Source organism: Perca flavescens, chromosome 7 (genome assembly GCF_004354835.1).
Source record: "Perca flavescens isolate YP-PL-M2 chromosome 7, PFLA_1.0, whole genome shotgun sequence".
Taxonomy (NCBI): domain Eukaryota; kingdom Metazoa; phylum Chordata; class Actinopteri; order Perciformes; family Percidae; genus Perca; species Perca flavescens.
The window spans coordinates 5,372,392-5,389,999 of record NC_041337.1 but is presented as its reverse complement, the minus strand read 5'-3'; the positions used below and the strand labels follow the sequence as shown (position 1 = coordinate 5,389,999).

Here is a 17,608-nt window from a genome sequence, read left to right as displayed (position 1 = left end):
CTAATGAATGCTGATTGGTCAGTGAAGGACTGATTACAACCAGAGATCCCGCTTGATGGCATCCGAAGCAGAACCAGAATAGAGTGAATATTTCGGCGTGGTCTTTAAAACATTAGCAAACCTCTTTCTAGCATGTGTATTAACAGGGAGAGCCTAACCTGTCAGCTGTGTTGTCGATGCCTCGAGAGAACAAAGGAAGCGACTCAAAGCTCGCCATAAAGCAGTATCTCTGGCCTTATATCTGTATGACGTCACTGACATTTTAAAAGACTTTTTAGAACAAAAAAGCCACTTTAAAAAAAAATCTAACACCCAGCAGTGTGTCTTTTCTTAGCCTCCCCTTTCGAATGCAACATTCAAATTACTAGACAAAAAATGATATCCTGAGAAAAGTGGATTTTGAGGGGTATAGCTCCATACACTCAAAAAACAAACTTGGGCATGTGTTTGATTAACAAATTAGGAGTTTGCTTGAATTACATGAATGAATGGTGTTCTTCATTATCTTCATTAAATGATTCATTCTTGTCTGTAAAACGTGATTAAAAGAAAATTCAGATGAATTTTTATCATACAGATCAATGCAATGAGAAGTGGATTAATCGAAACAACGGCCGCTTATACTGTCAGCTTGACCGGCAGCTGATTGGACGAACGCATCACGTGGATCTGGCTACTCCCGAATTTGAAAAGAACCTTAATGGCGGCTCGATCGGAGTATACAATCTCGTATTTTACGAAAATAGTCCACCGAAACGTTTTTCTGAAAACATTTTAAGCGAGAAATAGGCCATACAGTTGCTGAATCTGTCTTCATTTCAGATCGACAAAGGTCAGTTTGAAAGATTTTCGTCAGATTTTGAGAGGCGGCAAGCTGAGCCGGCCACTACTCATTTGCACAACGTTGGTTGGATTCAACTGATTCAACTACATGAGAATGAGCGGGCGACTCGACGCCCTGTTTCCCGCGATGCTACATGAATGAAATGAATGGGAAGCTGGGACATGACGCTGACGTTGGACAGGACACAGCTTTAACGGACACAGAATGACCAGCTACAGCTCCGTTGTTTCCCATCCTCCATCCAAGTGTAAGTAATACATACACTATATTTAAACATGAATTTATTTAATTTAACTTGGTGAGTAATAATAGTCATTGGCCCTTGTGAGACGTTTCTCAGTGCAGTTGTTTTCTCTAGGCCTAACGTTACAATATAATGTGTGTCACTCTTTCTCAGTTAGCTAGCTAACGTTAGGTAGTTGACGTTAGCTCAACTGCGCCTTACTAGGTTTCAATAATTTACACCCCGGGTACATTATTTCTCGTAATAGTTTTTTGGCTGCATGTAAAAAGAAATGGCGATAAAAAAATAAAACGTACAACCAAGTTTGTGTGCGGGGCAGGAAGAGTGCCAGCAACTAGTTGTAGCCACAGTCAAATGTATTTTGAACATGGTTTTGAGCGGTTAACGTTAGCTAGGCTTAAGTGACCATATCTTTTAATGCCATGATAAGCTCAAGCTATAGCGCAAGGCTGTAGCTAATACGTTTGCGGACTCGTTTTTAATTGTAACTTTTTATGTTTGTTTTTTTTTACAACAGAGTGTGACGACTACCATGCTACTCTAGCAGTGTGTGTGTGTGTGTGTGTGTGTGTGTGTGTGTGTGTGTGACTTTCGGTTAGGGGTCTGGCTAAATACTGTACAATTTAAACTGGAGGGCAACAGGTCTGTCGCAGCAACTCTGGCAAGGTAGCTAACAACAGAAGCAAGTTAAAGATAAATCTGTAGCTTCAAAATTAATTACATGTGATTTGTCTGCCTCTAACCTAAGATTAGATCATAAGTATGATTGTTTCCTTGGTATTACGTTTTCACTGGTCAGTCATGGAATTCATTTGGCCATTCTTGAAATTATTGATTTCATTATCTCTATTTGGGTTAATATAATTAGCTTTTTTCTTAATCTCAGACTATACTGACTGATATTGCACTATTCCTTCCCTCTATTTTGTTTCAAATTGTATTGTTATACTGTACACTTAACAGTATTCTTTTTTACCGTCATTTCTGTTTTTATATGTTAAGTGAGTGTTGTACTTTGAGAGCAAAGATTACGCTTGAGTAACGTCTGTTATGTGTAACTACAGATACTGAAATGCCTATTTGAAACATAAATATTGCTTATGTTTTCAACATTTAAGTGTTTATATTTTGTAACCAAAAATTCATTCACCTTTTATTTCTACAGGCAAGTAATTTAGAACAAGTTCTGTCCCCATGCTCTGAGACGTACACAAAATACATTGGTAAGTTAATATTTTTTATCACATTGTTTGTTTATCTGGTGCCATATGTACACACACCAACATTAGAGGATTAGTGATTTAGCTGAAATGCAGTGTTTAATTATTTTTGCAAACTGAAATCACTTTCATTCTGCGTGAAGATGAAGGATATTGCCTAAAGGAGTTTCCTTTTTCCCCCCTCAGGATGACACAATTCATACGAGACGAGCACGTGTCCTCAAGTCCTTGTGATTCTACTTGAACGAAGACCACGAGAAAATTGTCAAGGATTATATGGTGAGTTACGTATGTTTAGCAAAGAAGCTGTTAACCAGTTGGAAAGAGCACATATTTACTTGCTTGTAAGGACGATTCATCATGAATCAGTTAAAAATCAATTTAAATGTGTTAAGATTACAACCTGTTGAGATAGAAAAAAAAAAGAATCAATCTATCTCACACACGATGCAACCGCCTAGGGCTTGACTCTTAACATTACTTAACATACAGCAAGTAACCTTAGCTTGCTTAAACACAGTTAAATGCTGGCAGCTAAATGGTCTTTCCTGTGGCTGTATTTCACTGGAAAGGATTCCAACACCGGGACGTTTAAAAGTCTGGGCCTAAAGAGACAGAAGAGATTGCTGCGCTTTGAGACACCATAGCCATAGTTGGATAAGGGACTTTGTGTTGCATTTGGGTCCTGCTCCGTAAACTTGTGTTGCGTTCAATATTATTATGAAATATCCTTCTGTTTCTTCTTTTTGTCGTTAAAAAAGCAAATGAGTGGTGAGAAATTGTTATAAGTTAATTTTAAATCATGTAAATGTAATCATATGGCCTCAGCAAAAAAAAACAGGCCTTTCTTTAATTTTTTTTTTTTTTTTAAGATAAAATACTATTTCAGTTGCACTTTTGGTAAGAGGACACATCTCTTTGTTTTGCACAATTTATATAAAAGTAATGTTTTTCAGTCATTTCATTCTGTTAAAAAAATAGTGAGGAAATCATATCGTAAACTTTAAATCGTCAATTCGTTCGAGTGTATTGTTACATCCCTACCTGGTATGATAAATTCAGAGGAGAAATTAATGGTGATAAAGTTGAGGTATTTAAGGTGCAGTGTGTAAAAGGAATTTGTGGGGGGGTCAGAACAGACTTGGTATAAATTAATTATAATATTCGTAAGTGTTTTATTAGTTTGTATGTAAGTTTGGACTGACCATTTTAATCTATGAGCTGAAATGACGTCATAGCTTCAAGCAAACATAAAACATTTTACCTACAGTGGGGGAAATAAGTATTTGACCCCTTGCTGATTTTGCAGGTTTGCCCACTTACAAAGAATGCAAAAATCTACAATTTTAATCATATGTACATTCTAACAGTGAAAGACAGAATCCCAAAGAAAATTCCAGAAAATCACATCATATGAATTTATTAAAATTGATAACCATCTGATGAGGAAAAACAAGTATTTGACCCCCTGGACAAACAGCATGTTAATATTTTGTAGAAAAGCCATTATTGGCCAGCACAGATGTCAAACGGTTTTTATAGTTGGTGACAAGGTTTGTGCACATTTCGGCAGGGATGTTGGCCCACTCCTCCCTGCAGACAGCCTCCAAATCATTCAGGTTCCGAGGTTGTCGCCTGGCAACTCAATTTTAAGCTCCTCCAAAGATTTTCAATCGATTCAGGTCTGGAGACTGGCTAGGCCACTCCAGAACCTTGATGTGCTTCTTCTTCAGCCACTCTTTTGTTGCTTTGGCGGTGTGCTTAGGGTCGTTGTCGTGCTGAAACACCCATCCTCGACCCATCTTCAGCTCTCTCACTGAGGGAAGGAGATGTCGGTCCAGAATTCCACGATACATGGCCCCGTCCATCCTCCCCTCAATACGATGGAGTTGTCCCGTTCCCTTGGCTGAAAAGCACCCCCAAAGCATGATGTTGCCACCACCATGCTTGACGGTGGGGATGGTGTTCTTTGGGTTGTACTCGGTGTTCTTTGCCCTCCAAACACGACGAGTTGAGTTGAGGCCAGAAAGTTCTATTTTGGTCTCATCTGACCACATCACCTTCTTCCAGGCCTCTTCTGAGTTGTCCAGGTGGTGAATGGCGAACTTCATGCGGGCCTGTACATGTTTCTTCTTGAGCAGGGGGACCTTGCGTGTGCTGCAGGATTTCAATCCATGACGGCGTAGTGTGTTACCAACCGTTTCTTTTGTAACTGTGGTCCCAGCTGCCTTCAGTTGATTCATCAGTTCCCCCCTTGTGGTTTTGGGATGATTCCTCACCGTTCGCATGATCAGGGACACCCCACGAGGCAAGATCTTGTGTGGAGGCCCAGACCGAGGGAGGTTGGCAGTGGTGTGGTGCTTCTTCCATTTCCTGATAACTGCACCGACAGTTGATCTTTTCTCTCCAAGTTTTCTCTCCAAGTTGCTTTCCGATTCTAGCCCATGCCAGCCTTGTGCAGATCAACAATCTTGTCCCTGATGTCCGTAGAAAGCTCTTTGGTCTTGCCCATGGTGGTGATGTTGGATGCTGGTTGTTTGGGTGTTGACAGGTGTCTTTTATACAGGTAATGAGGTGAGGCAGGTGTATTTGATGTAGATAATTGGTTCGGATTGGGGCTGTGTCTTAAAGAAAGACTAACTGGCTTGTAGGAGCCAGAATACTTGCTGTTTGTCCAGGGGGTCAAATACTTGTTTTTCCTCATCAGATGGTTATCAATTTTAATAAATTCATATGATGTGATTTTCTGGAATTTTCTTTGGGATTCTGTCTTTCACTGTTAGAATGTACATATGATTAAAATTGTAGATTTTTGCATTCTTTGTAAGTGGGCAAACCTGCAAAATCAGCAAGGGGTCAAATACTTATTTCCCCCACTGTATTACATCCCACAGAACACAGACCTCAAGGCCAGTGCTTTCATGGAGCAAAATGATGGGTGTATGTCATACTGAAGGAGGGCGCGGAGCCTGAAGATAACCCAGCATCGGTGTCCTGATCAAAGGTGTGAAGGTCCTTGGGGAGTTAGGAAACATTGGGGACACCTGTGCTTTCTTATTAGTGGGAATGCTGTTCAACAGCATTCCAACTATTGTTATCCTGTTCTTTATTTTTCTTTTTATTATTCCGTACGTTTTTTGGCTCTGCGTAACTTCTGCATACTTTCACCTATTTAAACCATTCAACTTTTCAAATGTTCAGCTCTTTCAGCTAATGATGGGACTTCTTCAACTTTCTTTCTACTATTTATACTTTTTAAAATTTTAAGCGTTTTATAACTTTTTTTTTAACATTAAAGTCAATGAGAGCAGGCTTCAACTCCTTAAAATCTTCTTCTGCTTTAAAATGTATCTCCTCCTACATTCTTCCACCTACAGACGTGATTCAAACTTTAAAATATTCACAAAATATTCAGCTATCCGGGGTCTGCTTTTCAGGTTGATATATTTTACAGTTTTTGTGAAAAAGCTGTTTAATTTTAGTGATTATTTCAGGAAAGTTTATCGATTAAACATAGTGTGTATTGCGCTGCTTAGAGTGGTGATGTCATCGCTCAGAGGGTGAAGCTTCAAAAAAATAATCTTTGTCTCTTCTCCAAAAACTGCTCTCACGCCCACAATATCTACTTGTCATACACAATTTATACATCAAAACGTAGGTATTTTTGTCTAGTTTTGAAAAATATGCTCAGTTATGTGATACGTCTCATACTTTTGGCTCAGCGAGCTTCCAAATGATGAGAATAACAAATTTGCCTCCATCCGCTCCAATGATAAAAGAGGTCCATCTTTTCCAGCGAAGAGCAGAACGAACCACTTTTTTAAATCACTGATATGCCCACATTTTTATGTTTATCCATATAAATTTTAGACCGATATGTTCACAAAGGCCGTGTGTCTCTAACGGTCAAGTTGCTGTTTCAATAGCATGTACTGTTGTGGATTTATTAAGTCTTGTTAGAAGAGTTCTCCCACACTGTCTCTCACTAATCAGGTGTGGGGATTAATGATCAAAGAGAGGCTTTATAAGTGCTGAAGGAACATTGTTTGTCTGTTCTGAAGATAGCGCAGTGGTTATGGCACATGGCTAGGGTGTGGGGGGTCCAGGTTCAAGTCCCACTGTGGCACATCTGTCATGTTCCTGGCAAAGGTGTTATTTGACTATTTCAACTACTCTCACTACTTCAACTTATACTCTCACTACTTCAACTTATTTTTACGGTTTTAAGCTATTCATCCAGTTTAGCTTTAGCAATTCAGCTATTCATGTTTTATTCTGCAAACACACACATGCACACACGCAAGCACACACGCAAACACATATACACACACAGACATCAAAGGGAGGCTTTATAAGTACTCAAGGAACATTGTTTACCTGTCCTGACTATAGCACAGTGGTCATGGTGCGTAGCTGTGGTGTGGACGGACTGGGTTCAAATCCCACTGTGGCGCATTAGCCAATGTGTCCTTGGCCAGGATGGCAATTGACTTCTTCAACTTATTCTTATGGATTTAAGCTATTCATCCAGTTCAGCTTTAGCTATTCATGTTTTATTTTGCAAACACAATCACACACACACACACACACACACACACACACAGACCCACACTCAAAGACAGACAAAGTCACACACACACACACACACACAGTGTGTGACTAACTATGATCATCAGGCTATATCATTTGCGTTCCACTTCTGTCTGTCTGTCTGTCTCCTTATGTCTGTATCCCTCCCTCCCTCCTTCTTTTTCTTTTCTGTCTCCCTCACTCCCTCTCTATCTCCTTCCCTCCCTCTCTGTCTCTCTCCCTCCCTCCCTCCATCTCTCTCTTTCCCTCTCTCTCTCTCTCTCTCTCTCTCTCTTTTCTTTATCTCTGCCTCTCTCTCTCTCTTTCTCTCTCCCTGTCTCTGTCTCTCTCTCCTTCTCTCTTCATCCCTCCTCCTCCCTCCCTCTCTTACCCCCTCTCTTCCTTTCTCTCTCCATCTCTTTCTTTCCCTCTCTCTCTCCCTCTCTCTCTTTCTCTCTCTTTCCATCTCTCTCTCTCTCTCTCTCTCTCTATCCCCCCTCTCTCTCTTTCCTTCTCTTTCTCTCTTTGTCTCTCCCTCTCAGACCTCACAATAATCTACATAATTTGTCATTTTTCAACTTTTGAAGCCAACAGTTCAGTTTAGCGTCAACTTTTAGCTTTTTAATGAAATTCATACTTCTTAAAAAGATTTCCACTTTTTCTACTACTCTCACTACTTCAACTACTACAAACATTCACTGGCCAGTCGTTACCATGACAACAGATACACACCCAGATACTACAGGCAGGAATATGAACTTTAGTCTGCCGTCTCTCTTCTATTCTCTTGTTCTGGTCTGTCTGTCTGTCTTCTCTCGCTCCCCCTCTCTATCTCTCTTTTTCCATCTGCCTCTCTCTCCCTCTCTATCCGTCTCTCTCTTTCTCTCTCTATCCCTCTCTCTCTTTTTCTTTCACTCTCTCCATCCCTCCTCCCTCCCTGTCTCTACCTCCCCCTCTCTTCCTTTCTCTCTCTCTATCACTCTCTTTCCCTCTCTTGCTCTGTCTCTTTCTTTCCCTTTGCCTCTCTCTCTCCCTCCCTATCCTCTTTCTCTCTCTTTCTCTCTCTATCCCTCTCTCTCTTTCCCTCTCTCTCTCTCCTCTTTCTCTCTCTTTGTCTCTCCCTCTCTCTCCTTCTCTTTCTCTCTCTTTGTCTTTCCCTCTCTCTCTCTCTCATCCCCCTCTCTCTCTCCCCCTCTCTCTCTTCCTCTCTCTCTCCTTCTCTCTCCATCCCTCCTCTCTCCCTCTCTCCCTCCCTCCCTCCCCCTCTCTCTATTTCTCTATCTTTCTTTCCCTCTCTCTCTCCTTTCCTCTCTATCCCTCTCTTTCTCTCTTGTTTGTTCTATGCAATGGATATGGCTGATAATAAGTCTTTTTAGTCAATTTATTGAAACTTCCACTTTTGACAGTATTACAGTTTAGCTTACCGCTTTTCTACAAATGTATTTCAAGAAATGATTTTATTATTATATATTATATTATATTTTATTAGTGGTGTTCTTCAACTTTTCAATGAAATTCATATTTATTGAACCAATTTCCACTTTTTCAACTATTCTTCAGCTTCAGCTAAAGACCTCACAATGTTCTACATATTTTGTCATTTTTCAACTTTTATAGCCAACAATTCAGTTTAGCGTCAACGTTGAACTTTTTAACGACTTTTTCAACTATTTTCACTACTTCAACTTCTTCTTACGGATTTGAGCTATTCATCCAGTTTAGCTTTAGCAATTCAGCTATTCAGCATTCCCACGCATTTTCTGCAGGAAATGCATTTTCTAGTTTGGACCTTTTATCCTTTCTGAACCTGAGTTACCCGGCAGACCTCTACTACTATGCGGATTGTTTTTTTGTTTTTTCTTCCTAGTTTTCACAAGGACTTTTAGTTTGCTCAAATGGACGCAGACTGTAAAAACGTGAAGCTACACACCAGACGTCAAATGCACTTTTGAAGTGATGCAGAACATTCTCAGGAATCTGGATGGGCAGAGCTTGTCGTCCAAAGCACAATTCCCAAAAAACAAGCTCATGGAGTTTAGGTTAGGTTTAAGATATTTCTACTGATGCAAAAAATGTGTTTGTACTTTTCCAGAAGAAGCTGTTAAGTTTAGAAATGTTCTGATAAAAAAATGTTCCTTGCCGATTCAGATACCCAAACTTGTGTATCAGCCAATACCAAGTACTGATCCCATACCAGTGTGTGTTACATTTTATTATGTTTTAACAGCTGTACTATCCTTGTACTGGATGTGATAGTATTGCTATCATTGTTGCATGAGGCTCAGGTTAAACTTTTTGTGATCATACACAAACAATGCCATAGAACTTTTTTTTTTTATCTAGTTTGACAGTGAGTGTAACAGAAGAAGAAAAATTAAACTATTTTAAAGTAGATTTTCTTTCTTGGCTAAATTATGTATGGATCGGTGCATCAACTCCAGTATTTGCCGATACCAGCATTTAAGGCACTATTCCGATACTTATATCAGAAGATCTTGTTATGTTATCTGGTAAATTGTTAAGTAGCTAATTGCTAAAATTTGCTACGTGTGTAATGCAGGCAAAATGTTTTATAAAGCTCAATGTTGTATAAATAAAAATGTAAAATGGATTTGCATGTTGTCATTTTGTATGCATGTTTGGTCATATACAATACATTCTTGTCTTAAGAATGAAAACAACACTAATTTAACCAGCAAGATTGACATCAGTTCATTCAACAACACTGACATTACTATAACTGACAAAGCTTATATGAGTTGATTTGTCAAGGTGGAATTTTGTTCTACTGAAGTATTTGACCAGTGTAGAATACACTCAAATTGATTTAACTAAATTAACTAAGAACAAACATATACATTCAACAAGATGTAAATTTGTTGAATGCAAATACTAATATTATGTTTAACCAACACATGTATGCTGTGTTCAAAACACATGATGACGGTTAGTTGATTTAACATGGTTTGTTTAGATGGAATATAGGTGGCATGATAAAATCATGTTCATCCAATGAATAATTTTTTTGAGTGTAGAGTCCCATTCATTCTGCACTGGCCTGTGAGCGCCCCCTGTATGGATCAAGAGTGGAACTGCAACCAGTTCAGAAGCCGGAAGTAACGAGCGAGTGGAACTTCTTCCCTTATTAGAAATTCTTTGGAATGATTAAATCATTAGTATGTCGTGTATTTTGTCCAACGCTGTAGTACGGTGGCTGTAATTATCACAGCAGTCTCTAGCCAGTGGTGGGGTGTTTGGGGTTTGAATTTGAACTAGAGTATTATAGACGGTTCATTTGTGCGTGCATACCTAAGTGTGTGTGTGTGTGTGTGTGTGTGTGTGTGTGTGTGTGTGTGTGTGTGTGTGTGTGTGTGTGTGTGTGTGTGTGTGTGTTAATGCAGTACATCCCCTTGGCTGTTCAAACAGTGATTGACAGGTGAGCAGTGATCTCTGACAGCTCCCTGCTGACACTCACTGTCAACACAGCACACACTGTTAGACACCCACTGACACACACACACACACACACACACGCACGCACGCACGCACGCACGCACACACGCACGCACGCACACTAATATACTGTGGATGGAAGGCATGGCTGTTTTAATGCACACACACACAAACACATACACACACAAACACACACACACACACATGCACACACACACACATGCAGGTACGCAAGCAGGCACGCACATTAGTATAGAAGGCATGGACATTTTAACGCACACACACACGCACGCACACACGCACACTAATATACTGTGGATGGAAGGCATGGCTGTTTTAATGCACACACACACAGGCACCTAAGCACGCACGCACACACACACACAAACACAGTGAATAGAGAGAGGGGAAATGAGCTTTAGATTTACTTTTAGGCTACGTTCACACAAGTCTTAATGCCTGATTCAGATTTTTTGCTCAGATCCGATTTTTTGTTTGGCTGTTCACATGAACTTTTAAAATGTGGCCTATATCAGATTCCAGTGTGAACTGTTTGCGGTTTTGAAATGACCTGCATGCGCAAAAGAACAATAACGATGACATCAGAGTTAGGGGGGGTTATGGAGGAAGTCAGCATTTTTTTATTTTGTATTAAAATGTTTGTTTAATGGCAGCCATAACATCAATGCGCAGGTGCTGAAGAGGAGAAGACTGAAGCAGCCAATTTGCACGTCAGGACCGCTACGGGCCTCCACCACTCTGGCTTCGCCCTCGCACACGCTCCACCTCCCCGGCGGTGCGGCGACTCGGGCCGGTGGTGCGGCCGACCCGGAGGGACCGGGATTCCACAGCCGGCGCACGCCGGCTTTCACTTTCATTGCACCACGGGGCGACCTCGACCTGCGAGCGCGTTAAACTCCTTGGTCCGTGTTTACAGGCGGGGGGGGGGTTGCCGACATCACCTTTTTACGTGAGCCGATCCCCGCCCTGGCGATGCGACGCGCGGTTGGGTAACAATGAGGACAGTCCGCCATGGTTAACAGCCGCACTGGAAGCAGGGGGCCCCGCCCCGCCCCTCCCGGCGGGGAGAGTGGGCGCAGCGAGGGTTTTTGAGGTAAAAGTCACATCAAATCCGCCTTGGCTGTTCACACTGCGGTCGCATTGAAAAAAATCAGATCTGGGTCGGATTCAGGACCACATGTGGAAGTGGCCTGAATCTGATCTGAAAAAATCCGATCTGGGCTAGATTTGAGTGTTCACACTACTTGTGATTTGGGCCACTTTGGCCTGCAGTCTGAACGTAGCCTAAGAGTCAGAATCGTGTCCTTTCTGTCTTTCTGAAGGAAACAAGGAGAGATTTCTCCGGATCAGGATGAAGCCGGTGTCTGATGATCATCTCTGGAGTCAGCTGGAATTAACCGTAAGACAGAGGACGGTTTAATGAGTTTTGGTCTGCGTCTTGTTCCACTGTTTCTTTGAGGAGAAAGAAAGAAATAGGGAAATAACTGGATTTTGTAATGAATGTAACAAGTTGTCCAGGTCAGACCAAGGCAAAGGTGTTTTTCCTTTTGCTTTTATTTTTTTTCTTCTTCTTCTACATTGTCATTTTCTTACCTATATAAGAACTATTTATTTCTTATGGTGTTTTATTCTGAGTTTTAGAATCTATGCAAGCCGTCTAGAATATGCTCCTTATTAGTGAGAGCATGCTTTTAACCCTTGTGTTGTCTTCCCGTTGACCATGCAGCTTTTTCTTTTATTCATTTGTCCCTTTTTCCGACGTTTTTGAAGCTTTTTCCGACGTGCTGTAGCTACCCCTAGGTTTGCCATAGCACCCCCTTAGCACCCCCAAGAAATTGCTGTGGTTGATTTATAAATAAATAAAAAATCGTTAATGTGTAAATAGTAGGCTACAATTTATATTTGAAAGATGAATAAATACATTAATAAAACAAACCGATTATTTTTAGGCTAAAAAACACAGGTGATCGTATTCGGTCAAAGGGTGCAGCACACATTGAACTTTTGACCTTACTTCCGCAGTAACGTATTCACACAGAAGAAGAAGAGCTCAATATTTGGAGCCGTTAGGATTAGAGAAGTGAGTCTAACGCTAGCAATGGATAGTTTTTTACTCCCACAACGTCAAGGTGTGGAGACTTTATCACAACCTGTAAATGAGACTGAGAGATATGGTGAACCTGTCACCAAGCGGGACGAAGAAAAGCAGCCGGAGGAAGATGAGCTGACCGCGGCCGTGATTGCTGCTGAAGATACTTAACGTCACCCTGCTGTACATGACATCAGACCAGGGGATCGCACAGCCAGGCCACAGTGGGGGAGTCAGCTGATAGGGGTCCATGCAAGAACTTTACTCTTATCTCTGTCTCGTAGAAGAACATTACAGTGAACATGGCTTTTACAGAAATGTGAATAAATGGGCCACTGAATGTAAAGTTATACAGCGCTCTAGACATCGGTTTATTTTTATTTTTATTTAGATATATTAAGTCACAACAAATATGACTGCATTATTTTGACCATATCTGCAAGTGTGAAAACTGTGTTAGGATACATGCGCGTGTGTGTTTATGTGTGTGCTTGGCTGTGTGTGGTGTATTTGGCCTGCTGCATTAGGCCGGTTACACACTGGATGCGTCGCGCAGAGCGTGTCAGCCGCGTGGCGTGTCCCTTTATATTTCGGCTCCCATGTTAACAGGTTAGAGCTTACACGCTGCCGGCGTGAGGCGCCGAAAACGCGTGCCTGCTAGATGTCCAACCGACGCCTATTTTTCACGCAACATTCAAGCATGTTGGAAGCGTTTCCAGGCAAAATAGAATAGGAAAAGATGTGTATTTAGACACGAATACATATTAATAAATGACATGTTGATGTTTGAAAGTCTCTAGGTTTTGATATAAATGCAGATATAAATGTAATAAAAAAAATAAATTGATTTTCTAATATTGCACCTGTCAGTACAGAGCGAAATATTCTGGAGCCTATTTTGCCGTCAATACTGCCAATGTTGTCTTTGCTGTAATCAAATCAGTATATATTTATGTTTAACATGGTATTTCATTTTATCAATGGGAAACATACATGTGTCCAGACAAGGCTAGCAGCAGCAGCGCCACCTTTCTGGTGTGTAAAGACATAGAAAAATCCTTGCAGCTGATACGCAACAGAAACGCCACGCTCACGCCACGCTCACGCCACGCAGGCAGTGTGTAACCGGCCTTACTCTTCTGAGCCACTGTATGAGAGCTGCAGTAATGATGGTTTGAACCCAGCATGTTGGCTGGTATTTGGAATATGTTTGGTGGGCTAATCAGAGCTCTATGGAGCTGTTGTATCGGCAACTTTAAATCAATCTCTCTCGTTCGCTCGTTTAGTAAACCGCGGCGGAGGCGGGTGGGCATCTGCGCGAGTGTGTGTAACGTTAGCCTACTTGTGTCAAGGGAAACTCAAAATTTCAGAGCACCCTCACTGAAACTTTTTTTATGACTTTTTTGATGCTTTTATTCAACGTTCTTTTTTCAAATGCTATAAAATTTAATAAAACACCCAAATTCAATGAAAGTAGTCAACCGATCATTTATTCTACTCGTGAAGAGTGTTGCATGGTTATGAGTATTTGTTTGAAAGAAACCCACATTTGTGATAAAGAAACTTATTGAAAATGGGTCAAATTCGACCCGAGGAGAACAGGAGGGTTAAAGAATGAGGTGAATCTGCAGGTGGTTTTGTGTTGGAGCCACGGTCGCCACCAGAAATATGCACAGAGAAGTTTATCAGTGTGTGTCCTCAGGAAATGCAGCTAGCAAAAGCTAATGATTAAGAGACAAACCAGGAACCTACTAGTGCTTATCAGTCACAATAGCTCTGAGGGGTAATTTCTATTTCCCCTTTACTACGCTGCTCACTATATCAACTAAGGGGAAAAAAGCTCTTTAAGCTATAGCCAGACTGCTAACTGTTAGGCCTATAGTTAGTTGGCTCCTTAGCACGGCCACTTTAGGGACAATAAATTCACAGACTATTCCACAGTCATATCATCGTCTCCTGTCTTTCAGCTGACTGGAAACCATTCCTCTTTTGTGGTGGATGAATAAAACTGCATAGTGCAAGTAACGATTGTGTCCTCCAGTTTAGACTCTCTAGTCTCGCTTTGCCAGACCTTCCTTCACAGCACTGCGGAGGAAGGTCTGGCTAGTCCACACAGCATTCCGGGATGGGAGAAAAACGTGCTCTGGTTTATTGGCATTTCTTTAAACCAATCACAATCGTCTCGGGAGGAGCTAAACGGTGCCTCTGCAAAATAGCCTCGGGAAGGAACTTGTTTTGGTGGAACATGTGTACGTTCAAAGGTTGTTTTAGTCGTGCAACAGAAAACTCAGATTGGACAGATAGTCTAGCTAGCTGTCTGGATTTACCCTGCAGAGATCTGAGGACCAGTTAACCACAGTCCTCACAAATCCACCAGAGTTTAAAATTACAACATAAAGAAAAAGGAAGGTAGTGGATATCCTGGCGAAAAGACACGCATCTGGCAGAATTTCCTGCGGCACCGGAGCAATCCCGGAAGTGGACAGCGTGGATGTAGACTATGAACTCTGCAGATCACATGTGTCAAACTTAAGGCCCTTGCAAATTTTGATCCGGGCCACATTTCAATTTAGGTTCACAGCAAATTGTTTGCCCAAATAGTTGTGCTCCACAACAACAAAAAAGTCAGGGAACTGTTTTTCACACAGTAATTATGTGACACGCAAAGCAGATTTTGACAGATTTACCGACTTTGAGCCTCAGAAATCCCCACACAACCAGAGAGTTTACATCTTCAGGCTGGGAAACGAGTTGGCTGCGTGGTAGGCTGCTTTTAAAAACTTAGTTTTTTATGATTTGCTAAATTCTACGATGGCTAACAAACTTTTGTTGCCGACTTTTATAGGGCTTTATGTCGACCAAACTGTATGGGAGAAAGCTATATGAGACATGCAATAATACAAAGATATTTGACTTTTTCAGTTAAATAAAAGCATGTCAATATACATTATACTATCCAGTGCTAGCCCCCTGCTCTAGATCTTGTCTTATTCCTTTTAAAGATCAGCCTGTCAAGAGAGACAGTTTGCTATTGGTTGACAGTGTAAATATGCTTCAAAAGATTCACACTGACTTACACTGACGCTCAAAAGGATCTGCTGTATGACTTCACTCGAGCTTGTCTGGTTTGTCTTTAGGAAACTGAAACAACACTGAAAAGGCCTTCTGCTCCAAAATAATAGAGTCCCAACTCTTATCTCGGATGATGAAATATGACAAAATGTGTTTTGGAGAAAGTTCGGGAACAAACTAATCCCTATCCAAATGTCGAACGTGGAAACTCAGAGACGGAACACAAGCTACTGTACCTTCTTGGATTTCTTGGGTTCATAGTCCATCGTGGGTCAGTCCCCCTCTGTAGTAGTCCTGTTCTGGGTCAGACGGGTCCTTGTCCTGGGCACTCGTTGCTGAATGGGTTTTTAGTTTTGTTTCAGTTTGTCTTTTGTTGTCTTTTTGTCTGTCTTACAGCTGCTTTTCCCATCGTTCCTTCTTTGTCTCCGTCTCTCTCTGTTGGAGTTATTTCAGCTTCTGTCTCGGCTGCTCCATTCTTGTTCCTTTTGTTTCCACACTGATTGTCAGACCTCTCCTGACACACACACACACACACACACACACACACACACACACACACACACACACACACACACACACACACACACACAAACATCTACACACACATACAGAGACGAGAACAGGAAGCAGAGGAAGCCCACTTCCTGTCCAAGAGGAAACTCCACCAGAGAGTGATAAGGCCCATTCTCTGTGCACTGATTAGACAGACCTGTGTTTAAGCCTACACTTTACCCTTCATTTTGAGTGATTTACACTTAAAAAAGTTCTTTTTCACAATCCTGGTTTTCAAATTTGGTTTGGGAGTTCAAGCGTCTTTGATCGACTGTACTTACAATCAACAATCCTTTAACTTGGACTGTTGATTATTTAGTTTTCAACATAAAATTTGAGAACTCGAGAGGAAATACTAAATTTCTCTAACGTGCCAAAGACACCCCGTCACTGAAAACATCGCTTCAAGGAAGACTGGGAATATGCAGATTACCAGTGTGTGGAAGAAGTACTCAAATCTTTTACTGAAGTAGAAGTAGCAATCCCACGGAGTAGAATACTTTGTTAGAGGCAAAAGTCTTCTGAGTATTCTAAAGTTTACTGAACTAAAAGTACTGATTATGCAGAATGGCTCATTTCAGAATATTGAATATTAAATGTCCCACGGCATGAAAATGTCACTTTATGAGGTTTTTTAACATTAATATGAGTTCCCCCAGCCTGCCTATGGTCCCCCAGTGGCTAGAAATGGTGATAGGTGTAAACCGAGCCCTTGGTGGTCCACTAAGGTCTATATAAAAGAGACTTCAGATATAGTATTAGGGGACCATTAAGGTCTATATAAAAGAGACTTCAGATACAGTATTAGGGGACCACTAAGGTCTATATAAAAGAGACTTCAGATACAGTATTAGGGGACCACTAAGGTCTATATAAAAGAGACTTCAGATACAGTATTAGGGGACCACTAAGGTCTATATAAAACAGACTTCAAATACAGTATTAGTGGACCACTAAGGTCTATATAAAAGAGACTTCAGATACAGTATTAGGGGACCACTAAGGTCTATATAAAAGAGACTTCAGATACAGTATTAGGGGACCACTAAGGTCTATATAAAAGAGACTTCAGATACAGTATTAGGGGACCACTAAGGTCTATATAAAAGAGACTTCAGATACAGTATTAGGGGACCACTAAGATCTATATAAAAGAGACTTCAGATACAGTATTAGGGGACCACTAAGGTCTATATAAAAGAGACTTCAGATACAGTATTAGGGGACCACTAAGGTCTATATAAAAGAGACTTCAGATACAGTATTAGGGGACCACTAAGGTCTATATAAAACAGACTTCAAATACAGTATTAGGGGACAACTAAGGACTATATAAAAGAGACTTCAGATACAGTATTAGAGGACCACTAAGGTCTATATAAAAGAGACTTCAGATACAGTATTAGGGGACCACTTAGGTCTATATAAAAGAGACTTCAGATACAGTATTAGGGGACCACTTAGGTCTATATAAAAGCCTCCAAACAGCACCATGTCATGGGACCTTTAAATGTTTTATGCACTGTCGTCTAAACATCATGTTG

The 17,608-nt window shown here is 40.9% G+C and overlaps 1 protein-coding gene and 1 long non-coding RNA gene across 2 annotated transcripts in view; one reads left to right on the top strand and one right to left on the bottom strand.

The window, feature by feature from the left end:
* Positions 1–15,985, bottom strand: part of ccm2l (CCM2 like scaffold protein) — a 36,221-nt gene extending 20,236 nt beyond the window's left edge. Inside the window, exon 1 of the mRNA XM_028582012.1 lies at positions 15,749–15,985. Coding sequence (XP_028437813.1) covers positions 15,749–15,778 — 30 coding nt within the window. The 5' untranslated portion in view covers positions 15,779–15,985. The remainder of the gene's footprint in view (positions 1–15,748) is intronic.
* LOC114559040 (uncharacterized) lies at positions 1,010–2,534 on the top strand. The gene is made up of 3 exons (XR_003693005.1): positions 1,010–1,091; positions 2,254–2,311; positions 2,495–2,534. It is a non-coding gene; the product is annotated as an uncharacterized LOC114559040 (long non-coding RNA).
* Positions 15,986–17,608: the final 1,623 nt, after the last annotated feature.